At 36.2% G+C, this 13,755-nt stretch overlaps 1 protein-coding gene across 5 annotated transcripts in view; it reads left to right on the forward strand.

The window, feature by feature from the left end:
• The window catches only part of HFM1 (helicase for meiosis 1), a 101,763-nt gene that overhangs the window by 82,195 nt on the left and 5,813 nt on the right, over positions 1 to 13,755 (forward strand). For all 5 annotated transcript variants that reach the window (XM_014780161.2, XM_087447654.1, XM_087447660.1 and 2 more), the window contains 5 exons: positions 2,848 to 2,928; positions 3,171 to 3,286; positions 5,686 to 5,765; positions 6,765 to 6,871; positions 12,719 to 12,964. In XM_014780161.2, coding sequence (XP_014635647.1) covers positions 2,848 to 2,928; positions 3,171 to 3,286; positions 5,686 to 5,765; positions 6,765 to 6,871; positions 12,719 to 12,964 — 630 coding nt within the window. The remainder of the gene's footprint in view (positions 1 to 2,847; positions 2,929 to 3,170; positions 3,287 to 5,685; positions 5,766 to 6,764; positions 6,872 to 12,718; positions 12,965 to 13,755) is intronic.

Raw genomic sequence — 13,755 nt, forward strand, 5'->3', positions numbered from 1 at the left:
CCTCTGCAAGATAGGGAGCCTCTTGCAAGCTAAGGAGGCAGATGAGAAATGGCCTTTAACAGATCCTCACAAGACTGCCTATCTTGACATGTCCCAGTGAGGATCAGAGGGCATTCTGTAAATAGTTGAGCCTTGCCTCCATGGCCTATGTGGAGACATGCAATTGCCAGCATGCCTTGGTGGAACAGTTCCCCTACAAACACAGGCTGACCTTTCTACCACTACAGTTTCATCTCATCTCTCTACTTGCTGAGCATCAGCCACACTGACCTTTCAGTTTCTCCAATGTGCCATGCTTTCCCTTGTCAAAGAGCTTTTCATGTGCTATCTTCTCCACCTGAGATACTCTTTCTCCTACCTCTTTGCCTTGTTACCTCCCATTCTTCCTTTAGACCTCAGCCCAACTGTCACTTCCTTAGGGAAGCCTTCCAAGACATTCCTGACCAGGACAGTTCCCCCTGTTATCATAGAGCATTGTGCCACTCTCCTTCATAACACTCAGAACAATTTTAATTTTATAATTACTTGTATAATCTTTAATTAATAGAGATAGTACATACACTAATATATTAGTTTATCACTTAAAATGCTTTCACATACTTAATTTCATTTTATCTTTTCATCTCTGTGAGGTAAACAAAACAGGTATTATTTTTAATCTGTTTTTTATAGATAAGAGCCCCATTAGAACTCATTTTTTCTTACTCTAGTTTAGGGTGCCCTATACTTCACCACTGTGTTTTTCATGAAAATAAATTAAATATAGTGCAGCACACAGTAAGCTGAGAGGGACAAAGAAAATGCCACAGGGGCTCAAAGGAGAGAGAAAACACTTCCAGATGAGGTGATCAGGATAGATCTCCATGACAGAGGTGCCGTTTGAGTTGGCCTTGAAAGTTATAGGCTTCTGATAGACAAAGAAGTGAAGATCTTCCAAGACAAAAGGTAATATCAAAGGTACAATCATAGAAAGGCTTGAGACTTGAATAATGAGTGAATGTGTTTTGATGGATGTAGGGTTAATACGGGTGCTGGAAAGGGAGGCTAGAATTACGTTGTGGAGAACCTTAAATATGGAATTAATTTTGTTGGCAGCAGGAAATAACTGATGTTTCTGAGTGGGCAAATGATCTGATCAGAGTTGAACTTTAGGAGGATTAATTAAGCAACAGTGTATAGAATAAATTGTAGCTTGGTAGGACTGGATTTAAGGAAACCAAGTAACTAAGAGATGAGATCATGAACTCGGGCATAACTTCTCAACTAGTAAGCTAAGCCATGGCATACCTTGCAAAGTATAATGTTGAAACCTGTCAGCCAAAGACCACCGGGAGCACACCTGTATTTGAGGAAAGTTAGGTATTTTTTAACTTGCTGCAGCAAAGAAGAGCACAGCACCAGCGGAACTGTGGGTCATCTCAGGGAGCTGGGAGGAGCCTATAGGATTTCAGCTTGGGCTGGTGATTCTTAGGAGGGTTTAGGAAAAGCCGAGGTCAATTCTAGATTGGGTGCTCTCAGGAAGTGGGGTATTGGCTATTTTGGTATATCTTATCTTGGAGATGGGAGGATTAAAGAAATAGTAGTCATTTGCATTAGCCAGAAGAGGGAGATGTTTAGTTATTTTTGTGGTTCTTGAGAGTACTTGTCTCTAGTTTCAGACGTAATTACATGGTGGTCTTATCTCTGTCTTCTACTAGTCACAGAATGGCCTTATCTGACTATTGTTTATATTCTGCCAAAGTTGTGTATGTTTAATTGAGAACACTATGGTTCAGCTGTCAGTTTCCAGCTGCCAGAGATGTTTTATTACTTTATCAGTACCTAGTACATTGATCTGCTCAGCCCTTAAGGTATCTAGCCAGTTGCCTCATATGGTGCACAGCCTTATCCACTGACCCCAGGGTGCTATACATATATTATCATTGTCTAGATGTGCCATGCCTTGAAAAAGTTTGCTTGAGCAACAGCACTGAAAATCAAGAGTAAAGGACCAAGAAAGATTGTAAAGGTTTTCAAAGCTCTTCACTATCTCCAGCATTTCTAGTTCACTTAAAATCTATGCTCAGCAAAAATAAACTGATTTCTGTTTCTACCATTTGTGGGTTGCTGACTTTGGGTATTACGCCCTCTACCTCGAACATCTTTCTCTGGTCCCCTTCTCAATCCAGATCCTATCTACCCTTCAAGGACCTGTTCAAATGTCTCTCCCTTCCCCCATGTTACTAGTGAGACCTAAGATCAAGAAAAAGCCTACTTAAAATATAATAAAATAAATTATATATTTGGATATATTAATTCTAGCTTAGGGGTGTCAAGCTAGAAGCGATCTCTCCTTTCTGTGAATTCATATAGCAAATTTCTTATCCCTCTAAAGCACTTATTTCTAACATTTATTAAGTATGTATGGTGTCCTATCTATTAGCAGCTGTCAGTGGTGCCATCAAAATGCCATGAGGTTTGCTTCTTTCTAGGTTCTTCAGGCTTAAGTATAAAGCGGCAGAAAAGTTTCAAAACTCCACCCTCATTCTTACCTCATTCAGCACAAGAGTTGCTGCTATTCTACTATTGATATTTGACTCTATTTACATCAGAGAGGTTAAGAGAAGCTTATAGGTGGCTCGATGCTCCTTGTGAAAAGCTAGGATGGGGCTCATAGTGGGGCAGGGACTGTTAGCAGAAATATATTTTTAAAAGTTACATATCAAATGGGTTAACATTTGAGGAAGTGTGAAAATCATAACCTTTTTGTACTGTCTGAAAGGAAAGAGACTGGATAAAAATTAATTATATCAAATTTATAATAATAGATGTAATAAAAAATGGGTGTGTTTTCTTATATTAATTTAGGAATGACTGCCTGCAAAAAACCTGGGAACCGAGAATGTAATCATCACTGTAAAAATAAACATACATGTGGACATGACTGCTGTGAGTTCCATAAAACAAGTTATTTCAGATTTTAAAAATTAAAAAGTCTTTGATGAATAGTAATTATATCCTAATTATCTATGTATGATATTTATATTATGCAGCTTATAACTCAAATAATTTTCTTTCTTTTGTGTGCAACATAGAAGAGTAAATATTAGATTAGAAATTTTGAAGAAATTTGGCTTTATATGAACAATACCTAAGGTTTAACATAAAGAATCTAGAATTTCTTCTCATAGGTAAAACTGGAGTTGCACAGAAGTCAGAAATGAAAGAGCCAACAATTTCTTCATATTTATCTGATTTAAGAAACAGGAATGCTATTTCATCTCTTCCTCCAGTTAAACGTCTCAAGGTTAGTTTTGATAGCATTTATCCCTTGTTCTGTAATTAAATGCATATGAATATTTCTTTATTCTGTGTATCCATTAGGTAGGTATCCACAGTGTACTTTAGAGTTACTTGAGGGCTTGACTAAGAATATGACCATTATTCCTAATGCTGTTTCTAAAGGAAAAGACATTATAGTTCTTACTAATCAATCTGTAAATCCAGTTTTGGGACTTAGTTATACAGTCCCTTCCCTCATTAGCCTTTTTTTTAAAACCAGAGAAGAGGGAAATAAAGAGGGATATGTCGGTTATCTTGGTTCAGCAGTTGAGACTAGACATTCTTGCCCTTTCCTGGCTCCATCTTTGCTGGACTGGGCTGAGAAGTCTGAAGTTCATTTCGATTCATGCACCTAGATGAGCACTGAGCAAGAGCCTCCCTTCCACGTGATGAAGGAGTGGGAGTTCCTACTGCTTGATAGGCTAGTGACTAGCAGCCTTATTTCAAGCCTGAGTCATCATTTCCAGGGCACAATAATTGATCAGGCCATAGAACAGAGCCAGGAAAATGGAAGTGCCTGTTTCTTTTCTAGAGCTTTTAAAAGAATGAAGATTCTAAGTCATTAGCTAAAACAAAGGGAATATTGGGAAACAGGGGAGAGGTACTTTCTCTGAGACAATAATTTTGGGGGGGCGCGGGGATTAGCCCTGAGCTAACATCCCTTGCCAATCCTCCTCTTTTTACTGAGGAAGGTTGGCCCTGGGCTAACATCTGTGCCCATCTTCCTCTACTTTATCTGGGACGCCGCCACAGTCTGGCTTTACAAGCAGTGCGTCCGTCCATGCCTGGGATCTGAACCTGCGAACCTCAGGCGGCCAAAGCAGAGCTCGCGAACTTAACTGCTACGCCACTGGGCTGGCCCGCCTGAGACAATAAATTTTTTAGTAACCTGTTTTTCCTCCCTCCTTCCCTTCCTTTCTTCCTTCCTCCCTCCCTTTCTTCCTTTCTTCTTTCCTTCCTCCCTCCTACCCTCCCTTCCTTCATTCCTTCCTTCCTCCCTCCCTCCCTTCCTTCCTTCCTTCCTTCATTCCTTCCATATTCATTCCATATTATTCCTTTTTCCTTCCATATTCATTGAGCATCAGGAATATGCCAAGCACTAGGTGCTAAGATACAGTGATGAATAAGACAGTTTTAGTTCCAGTCCACATAGAGCTTATAGTCGAATGAAGGATTCAAATTAGTAAATAGGCTTTTTCAGTACAGTGTGATAAGTGATTCTGTGATGGAAGTGTAAGATAACTTGAACTTAGGTAGAAAATGTACTCCCTCCGCATTTGATAGGCCAAGAGAGCGTTCCTAATAAACAAGATTAAGACCCGAAGGATATATAGACATAAGCCGGGTATGGAGAGTTGGGCACCAGAGTGGTGGTGGAGAGAAAGTATTCTAGACATAAAGAATATGTAATGGTCCACAGCCGAGAAAGAGATAGAGAGAGATCTTTTAAAAATTGAGGTAATACAGTGTGTCTGGAGTTCAATTACAAGTAGGAGAGTGGAGAGAGATGAGGCTGAAGAGGGAAGTAGGAGCTATATCATAAAGACCTTTTTGCTATTTTAAGGAATTGGACTTTATTGAGAAGCCACTGAAGGGCTTTAATCAGTGACATGATCAGAATTGCATTTTATAAAGTTCACTCTGGGTGCAATGTAGAGAATGGATTAGAGGATGATAGAAAAGGAACACAAGGACTCATTAGGTGGGTTTTGCAATAATCCAAGCAAGCTCATGGCCTAGTCTAGTGTAGTGGCAGTAGCAATGGAGAAAAGGTTCTGGGTTTAAAATATTTTTTAGAGATAGAATCAACTGCCTTGATACTTAACTGGTTATGAGGGGGAAGTAGAAGGAGTAGTTAAAGATGATGTCCGGCTTTCTGGCTTGAGCAACTGGGAAACAAGTGGGGCCTCACTAGGATAGGAACTCTAAAGAAAAAGCAAGTTTGGAGGAATAGAGATGCAAGTTCAATTTGGGAAATATTGGATTTAGAGGCCTGCAAGATGTTTAGGTGAAGATGTTTTACAGACAGTTGGATATAACTGAAAATCACAAGAGAGAACTGAGCTAGAAATATCGATTGGAGAGTCATTCAGATGTAGATGATAATTGAAGCCATGGGAGTAAATGAGATCTTTGGTAGAGAATGTGCAGAGTAAGAAGAGAAGAGGGCCTGGTAAAGAATCATGAAGTATATCAACATTTAAGAAGGACCTAAGAAGGAGATTTGAGTTGAGAACTAGCCTGAGTTTCTCATCACTGGTTTTTGAATTTTATGTAGCAACAGGAATTTCGCTGTCTAGTTCATTTGTTAAAAGATATTGATGTGAAATTGATAGTTGAATTTGTTTTTTTTTCCATTAATAGATGCAAATGAATAAATCTCAAAATGTGGACCTTAAAGAGTTTGGTTTTTCTCCAAAACCTTCTCTTCCCAGTGTATCAAGGTATAAATATAATATTAATATCTGAGGTAAAATATTCATCATAAACTCTCTATTCCTCCAAATAATCATTTATTCAGAGAAAGGTGGTCACTGGCTGTCGTCAAATCACTGTAATCGTTTAGTTCCATAATGAAGTAATGACGTCATAAGAGTTTTGTTATCTTTCATACCCTAAGTTTATTTAGAACTCTACAGTTGCAGAATACTTTAACATTCATTGAATCATCTCTTTCTTGGGAAACTACCCATCCTATATATCATGCCCTCAGGCTCTCCCTGCCTTCTAAACTTAACAGGTGACAAGAGTATACTTTAAGAAGAAAGATCATGTTGGTATACAAAGTCTAATCTTTTCCATTTAGGGGCCTTCTCTATATTAATAACACCTCAGATTTATAAAATATAATTTAAAAATTGTACTTTTGTGCATTATCTCTTTTGACCTTAACAACTTGACTCATAAAATGAGTATTTGTATCCCATTTTATAGATGAAACAACAGAAGCTAATATTCCTAGTTCCTAAGCAGAGGCCCTAGGGGATAATTCAGCATTCTTTTCCTGTATCATGATGCCTAGAAGGCAATAGTATATGTCATTTCCCTTCCAGATAAGGACATTCTATGTGCAGGATGACATTTAATATACTTATCAACCAGTACAGAACAGCCACTGACCAATGAGAACAGATGCCAACACTACTTCAAGAGATTCTAGCTTTTGTTATCTAACTGAAAGTAGCATTAGCAATAGATTTTTAAGGCTATTCATAGATAGCAGATATCTACATATTGGGGGCATGAAAAGATGACTAAGTATCTGTCGATTACATAGGTGTTTACCTATTTTTTACCCTTTACTACCCAGGCTGGTACAGTTTATCATAGAATTGTTGAGTGAATGAACCATGGTTTTTCAATTATATGAAAAAGTAGTTTTCAAAGTCAGATTAATTTTAATTTTTTAAAACATTTTTATGGTTTTATTTATCTTTATAAAGGTCAGAATATTTAAACCTGCCTGAATTGTCTATAATGGAGCAGAGGGATCAGCATGAAATCTGTACAGAGGTTCAACAACAAGAACCATCTGAATATCAAGACAAAGGTAAATTACAATTGATATTGACGAGAGAGAATATGATTTATTATTACTTCGGACTGACAAATAATGTTATTGAAAAACATCTGAAATTATGATTATTAACTTGGCAACATTTTTCTCTTAGGTTATTGAACCAATTTCAAATTCTTTGAGTCTGTTATTTCAGATTGTCTTGCTATGTCTGTCATAGATTAAAAAAAGTCTCTTCCTTGTATAGTGTTGACTATTTTTATTTAAAGATAATATGAAGAAAAGCTGAGAAAATAAGTGATCTTTGGATACACAAAGTAATAAAATGCTGAACTATTACTTTTAAATATCATTAGAATTATTTAAAATAATTTTGTGTTTATAAAATTAGTCCAATTTTACAAAATAGCTGTGTGACCTTGGGAAAATTATTTAAACTTTTTGGGGCTTAGTCTTATCGTTAAAATTAAGAGATTAAATTGGGTGACCTTTAATATCTCTCTGGTTCTAAAACTTATGATTCTTACAATTTCTGTGATAATATGAGAAAAAATAATCTAGTTTGTGGGATATAGCTGGTGTGTAACCTAGATTTGCTTTTTATCTGTGTCTGTCATTAAATTAATGAGATAATGCATGTAAATTCTTCAACATTGTGCCTGGTTCATGGTTACTCTGGATCTTGCCGTTAATAGTATCATTTCTCTGGTGTGCTATTAATAGCCAGTATGTTAAAATGTGTGAGAAATAATCCTGGCCATTGAGTTGTTTGTTCAAGTAACTGTACATAGAAATGGTAAGCTTGGGGTTTTCTGAAAATAATTTCATGTATGTGACCTTGGCATCTATTGCCACTCTTTCTTTCATGCTGTCACTTTATGCTTCCTCTAGCCATAATTTAAGATCTTGGGTAGACAAGGGCTGGAGTACCCATCACCTCTTATGACACCATGGCAGCCGTTAGGCCCAATGTAAAATCAAGAAAAGTCCCCTAATCTCACCTAAAGTATCAGAGCATTTATCCAACCTGTTCAAAGCCTGAATATCATTACAACATGGACAGAAGGTACAAGATTGTCAACCCTCTCATTTTTATCTCCCTTCCACCTATAGCCTTCTAACTTACTCCTTAACGGCTGCTCTGTTCCCTGCCCTTCTCCATACCAGAGTTTATCCTTGTAAAGTAATCCCCTGCTTACTTCCATGTTGTCTTTACATAGTTTTCCTACTTTTATTTCTTTCCTACCCACTATTCCAAATCCAACTTATATTGTGCTATAAAAGTCTTATCTAGATACTTTAACCCCCAGTGATAACTATCTCTCTATTTTACTGAATGGGCCACTTTTTTTTTTTTTTAAGAAGGAGCTGTTTAGTATAGTAGTTAAACTCACAGGATTTAGGAACAATCTATCTGGGTTCAAATTCTAGCTCTGGCATTTAGTAGTTGTGTAATCTTTCATAGTATACTTACCTGCTTTGTCTCAATTCCCTCATCTGGTTATATTTTAGGGATTTTAGGATTAAATGAGATAATGTATGTAAAGCTCTTAGCATAGTATCTGGTACTATTATTAGTAGTAATTGGGTATATTCATTATACTTTTCACACATTAGTCTTTGGTGACAAAACATATTTTAAATGTATTCAAATACTGCTCTTTAGAATGTTTTAAGAAAAACATGGCAATTTTTTATCATTTGGATTCCAATTTCAAGAAGGGAAGAAGAAATACTGTCAGAAATTATATGAGAAAGCATGTTGAATCATAAAATTTAAATTGTAAGGGACCTTTGTGCAGTTTCTCATCTTACAGTGAATAGAAGCCGAGACTCTGAGAGATTAAATGACTTGCCCAAAATCACATATCTAATTAATGGCAGGGCCAGAAATAGATTCCATATCTCTTGATTCCCAGTCCAATGCCATTTCTATAAAATGAAATTGACTTTTAGTTACTAGTGGAAAATTGAAAGTCGAACCTATTATATATGAACTCCTTCAACTTTCCAGCCCACAACTATGTATTTCTCTGTCTCCGCACCCATCCTTAACTCTCTATTTGTCTTAAAAGAAAAATTATCTTTTCTTCTATTCAAGGTTTATCTCTCCACCTGTAATCTTAATCTTTCCAATGGAATGGTGGAGGCAGTTTCCCCAAAGGACAGGAGAGATACTCCTACTGAAAGAAGGGAAAGCATGCAAGGCAGACAAAAAACAGAATCGCCAGAGTCTATATACCCTCCATCTCTTCTTTTCCACCAAAACAAGAATTCTTGAAAGGGCAGTTTATACTCACTTCCTTACATTCTAGTCACTCTTCATTCGCTAAAACTTGGGTTCTCCCTCACTCCTTTGAAACTGCTTTTGCTCAGTCCATTTAGTAACCTCCTAAGTGCTGAATTCAGTGAACTCTTGTCAACTTTTATTTTCTTTGACCTTTGCAGTATTTGACACATCTGGTCTTTCTTTCTTTCTTTCTTTCTTTCTTTTTTTTTTTTTGAAATCTCTCCTTTGGTTTCAATTAAACCACTCTATTGGTTCTCCTACTACTTCTTGAACTGCTTGGGCTTTTCTTCCTGTTGATGTTTCAAAAGGATTCTTTTTTTGCTTCTTTATTCTTCTCACTTTATAAATTTTTCTTAGACAATGTCACCCAAGCCCATGTCTTCAATTACTAATCATATTTGGATGATTTTTAAATCTGTATCTCCCATCTAGATCTTTCTGTCTAGCCCCTGACCCGTCTATACAATCACCTTTCTGGGCATATGCACCTAAAAGTTAACATGTCAGCATCTGAACTCTTTTTCTCTCTCTTCTCTATACTTCACTCTGCTCCTTTTCTTTTTTCCTTAGCTCAGTGAATGAAGCCTCTTCTTTTCCAAGCTGCTAAAGGCAAAAAAAGAGTCATCCTCAATATCTTACTTCACATGTAATTAATCACCAAGTCCTATCTATTTTGCCTCCTGAACATCTCCATATATATTCTCCTTTCTGTTCCTTCTGCTAATACTCTAGCTTAGGTATTCTTTGTCTCTTATTTATTGCAATAGCTTTCTTACTTGTCTCTTTTCTTCCAGTCTCATTGTCCTCCAATCCATAACTATTCTGAATGGCTTAACAGGCATATCTGATCATGTAAACCTCTTGCTAAAATATCTTCAATAGTTATACATTGTGTATAAGAAAAACAAGGGCGACTCCTTAACATGGCAAACAAGCTTCAACATAATCTGGCACTTAACTCCCTGTGTAGTCTCAATGGGCCCTGCCTTCTGCTTCTACTTTGTGCTCCAGAAATCCTGAAAACATATAGTTCTCCAAACATTCTGTGGTCTCTCATACTGCTGTGCCTTTCACATGCTGTTCTTACTTCGTGGAATATCCTGCCTTTCCCTCTTGCCCTGCTCCATAATCACAGCTCTATCAAGCTCAGATTTCAACATTACCGTCTTAGAGGTGTCTACTCTGACTTCCATTGTAGTTTAGGTCCTGTTCCCTTTGCATTCCTATTGTACTTTATACCTACTTCTATTTTTAGTACATACCATATTGTATATGTATATCAATGTACAAAAGTAGAATAATGTGAACTGGAGTTGTAGGTACAGTTGAAGGATAAAGTAGGATTTCAATAGGGAAAGAAGAGGATATTCAAAGTGAAAGAAGCTCAGCAGTGTGCTGGAGCAAGGTTGTCCTGGCTTTTGAGGGATGATTATTAAATTGAGGGGAATCTTTCAGCCATTATTAAAAGTTTAATTATGTGAACTTCCAATTAAATAAATTATATTAAAAACAAAGGCTATAAATATTCAAAACTAATCACTTCCTAATTATTCTACTACATTTTACTGTTACCTGTGTTCTTGAGATTATTTGCATCGACATTTATGTCTATATAGTGGAAATAATACATAATTGGGTGCTAGTATGCATTTCTTCTCAACTTTCCATTCAGTGATGTCATGTTGGTAGCCTGAAATCAACCATAGAGGGAGTATTTATCTTTTTTTTTTTTTTTTTTTATTGCAGTAACATTGGTTTATAACATTGCAAAAATTTCAGGTGTACATCATTGTACTTCTATTTCTGCATGGACTACATCATGTTCACCACCAAAATACTAATTACAACCCATCACCACACACATGTACCGAATTATCCCTTTCACCCTCCACCCTCCCCCCTTCCCCTCTGGTAACCACCAATCCAATCTCTGTCCCTATGTGTTTGTTTATTGTTGTTATTATCTACTACTTAATGAAGGAAATCATGCGGTATTTGGCCTTCTCCCTCTGACTTATTTCACTTTGCATTATACCCTCAATGTCCATCCATGTTGTCACAAATGGCTGGATTTCGTCGTTTCTTATGGCTGAGTAGTATTCCATTGTGTATATATACCACAGCTTCTTTATCCATTCGTCCCTTGATGGGCACTTAGGTTGCTTCCAAGTCTTGGCTATTGTGAATAAGGCTGCAATGAACACAGGGGTGCATGTACCTTTGCAAATTGGTGTTTTCAAGTTCTTTGGATAAATACCCAACAGTGGAATAGCTGGATCATATGGTAGTTCTATCCTTGATTTTTTGAGGAATCTCCATACTGTTTTCCATAGTGGCTGCACCAGTTTGCACTCCCACCAGCAGTGTATGAGAGTTCCCTTCTCTCCACATCCTCTAGAGGGAGTATTTATACCATGGAAATCAGCAAACACTACAAATCAGGGCTTGCTTTATTGTTTTGTTTATTGTTTAATCTTAAGAAAGTGATGGAGAAAAGGTTAATAGTGCCGATTAAATTTAACAGTGTGCTGTGTCTGTAGCCACTGCATTGTGAATAGCACAAAAAACCTGAAGGAATATTCATCTAGTATTTGAAAACTATTATCTAATTCAGCAAAGAAGTTGCTTAGGTCAATGGATGAATGACTGAAGTCCCAATGTATCTCTTTGTTGTTTTACTTTCATCTTACTTGTTAAAGTCAACAAAAATTCAAACAACATTTATGTGAAAACTACATTCATGCATCAATTGCAACCATAGGTTGACTACAGATACAAAAGTTTGGCAAAACTCAGTGAAAACATTCAGTGAGAATCAACTAGATATATGGAATTTATAATTGAGCATGCTGTATATTTTACTATTATTTGTAAATTGTGTGTTACACATCCTTTACATATAATAAATATATATAATAAACTTATGTATGTATATATATGCATACTTTTTTTTGAGAAGCCGTTATTAAGCATTTATGTATTATTAGTTTTCCACCAAGGAAAACTGCACAAGAGAAGGCATTTAGTCCCCATAACAACCTTGTGAGGTAGATGCTATTATCATTCTCATTTTGCAGAGGAGAAAACTAGACTCAGAGAATTTAAATTACTTGTCTAAGATCATACAATTGGTAAATGAGAGAGGTAGTCTGGCTCCAAGGCCAGGCTTTAAACAATGGATAACACTGAGGATTTTTTAGCAGGAGAAAAATGAAGATATATTTTGGACAAATATATTTCATAACAATACTCAAAATTGTAGGGAAAAGAGCTGGAGGGTCAAAGACCATTTTAGAAGCTATTATAATCCAATCTTAGAATAGAGTTATTCTCATATAGGAATTAAGAGAGAAAATTAATTTGGTCTAAAAGAATCTGTTGAAAATTAAATTTAGTGCAGCTATCAGTATATGTAATTTAGTAAACAGAATTGGTTAAACACAGTATTCAACAATGCTTGATCCAATGCTTTTGAAAACTACTACTCAAGACCTCTGCTTGATAGTTGCAAGATGTGTTTGATACATCAATAGATAATGATGCTTATGGTTTAAAAAATGTCTGTACTCTTTTATACATATACATGTCAGGTTTTCCTAGATGGAACTATTCTACAATTTCAAATGAGAAAGCCCCTCAGACAGTGCTCTTCAACAGAAATCTTAATGCATCTGGAAACCAGAATTTGACAGATGCAGATAAAAGCAACTCTTCATTTTCAGAAGTTTTGAATGTGGACTTTGAATTGGGAAATGAAGTTTGGGATGATTTTGATGATGAAAACTTAATAGAAGTTACTAGCTTTTCAGCTGATACTGAGAAGACAAAAGCATCAGGTAAAATTATATTTTAGTGTGAAATAATTTCGTGAGAAATTGTTTGAATATTTTTCAGTTCAGCTTCTGGGACTAATTTTCTTTGCCTTTTTTATGTGCTTGCCTAATTAGCTTTGGTTTGTTACGATTATAGTTTTTAGCAAAACAAAAAATGTCACCTTCCACAAATAGCATTTCCTTCTCCTAAGGACAGAGGTCAAGGTTATTCCACGATGATGATGTAGCAAATGAGCTTTTTCTATTCTATCGCTGCCCTATCTTGTTAAAGCCTCTGTTCAAATTCAGATTGTTTATTGAATTTTCCCTCATAAAACAGACTATCCAGCTGTCCATTCTAAGATCACACATGGTCTGCTAATGTTTATGAAGGACAAAAATATTATTTTAAAAGTATTCATCTGCTAGCAAAGAAAATGAAAGATAACTTTTATTTCTAGTAGAAATATTGACTTTTCAAGTATAAATAAATAAATAGGAAAGGATTAGTTTCTGCTGTATTGGCTATTGTATTTAAATCATATAACAACCCCAAAATGATGGGACTTAGTTCACTGAGTTACTTGGCGAATTCATTCTATTTCACTAAAACAGAGAAGTGAAAATCTTGATGAGTATATGACAGGACAGCAAGATGGAGATACTGTCTCCCATGATGTCCTGATCAGTCCCTCAGAATTATAATTGCCTCTTAATGTATGCCACCCCAATTCTCTTTAAAAAAAATATTTTTAGGGGAAACAGCTAGAAGATGAAATATTATTGTTTCAGGCCCTAAGAATTACCCAAAGAGC

This window comes from Ceratotherium simum, chromosome 2, assembly GCF_057802395.1.
Source record: "Ceratotherium simum simum isolate JZ-2026a chromosome 2, ASM5780239v1, whole genome shotgun sequence".
In the NCBI taxonomy this organism is placed as follows: Eukaryota; Metazoa; Chordata; class Mammalia; order Perissodactyla; family Rhinocerotidae; genus Ceratotherium; species Ceratotherium simum.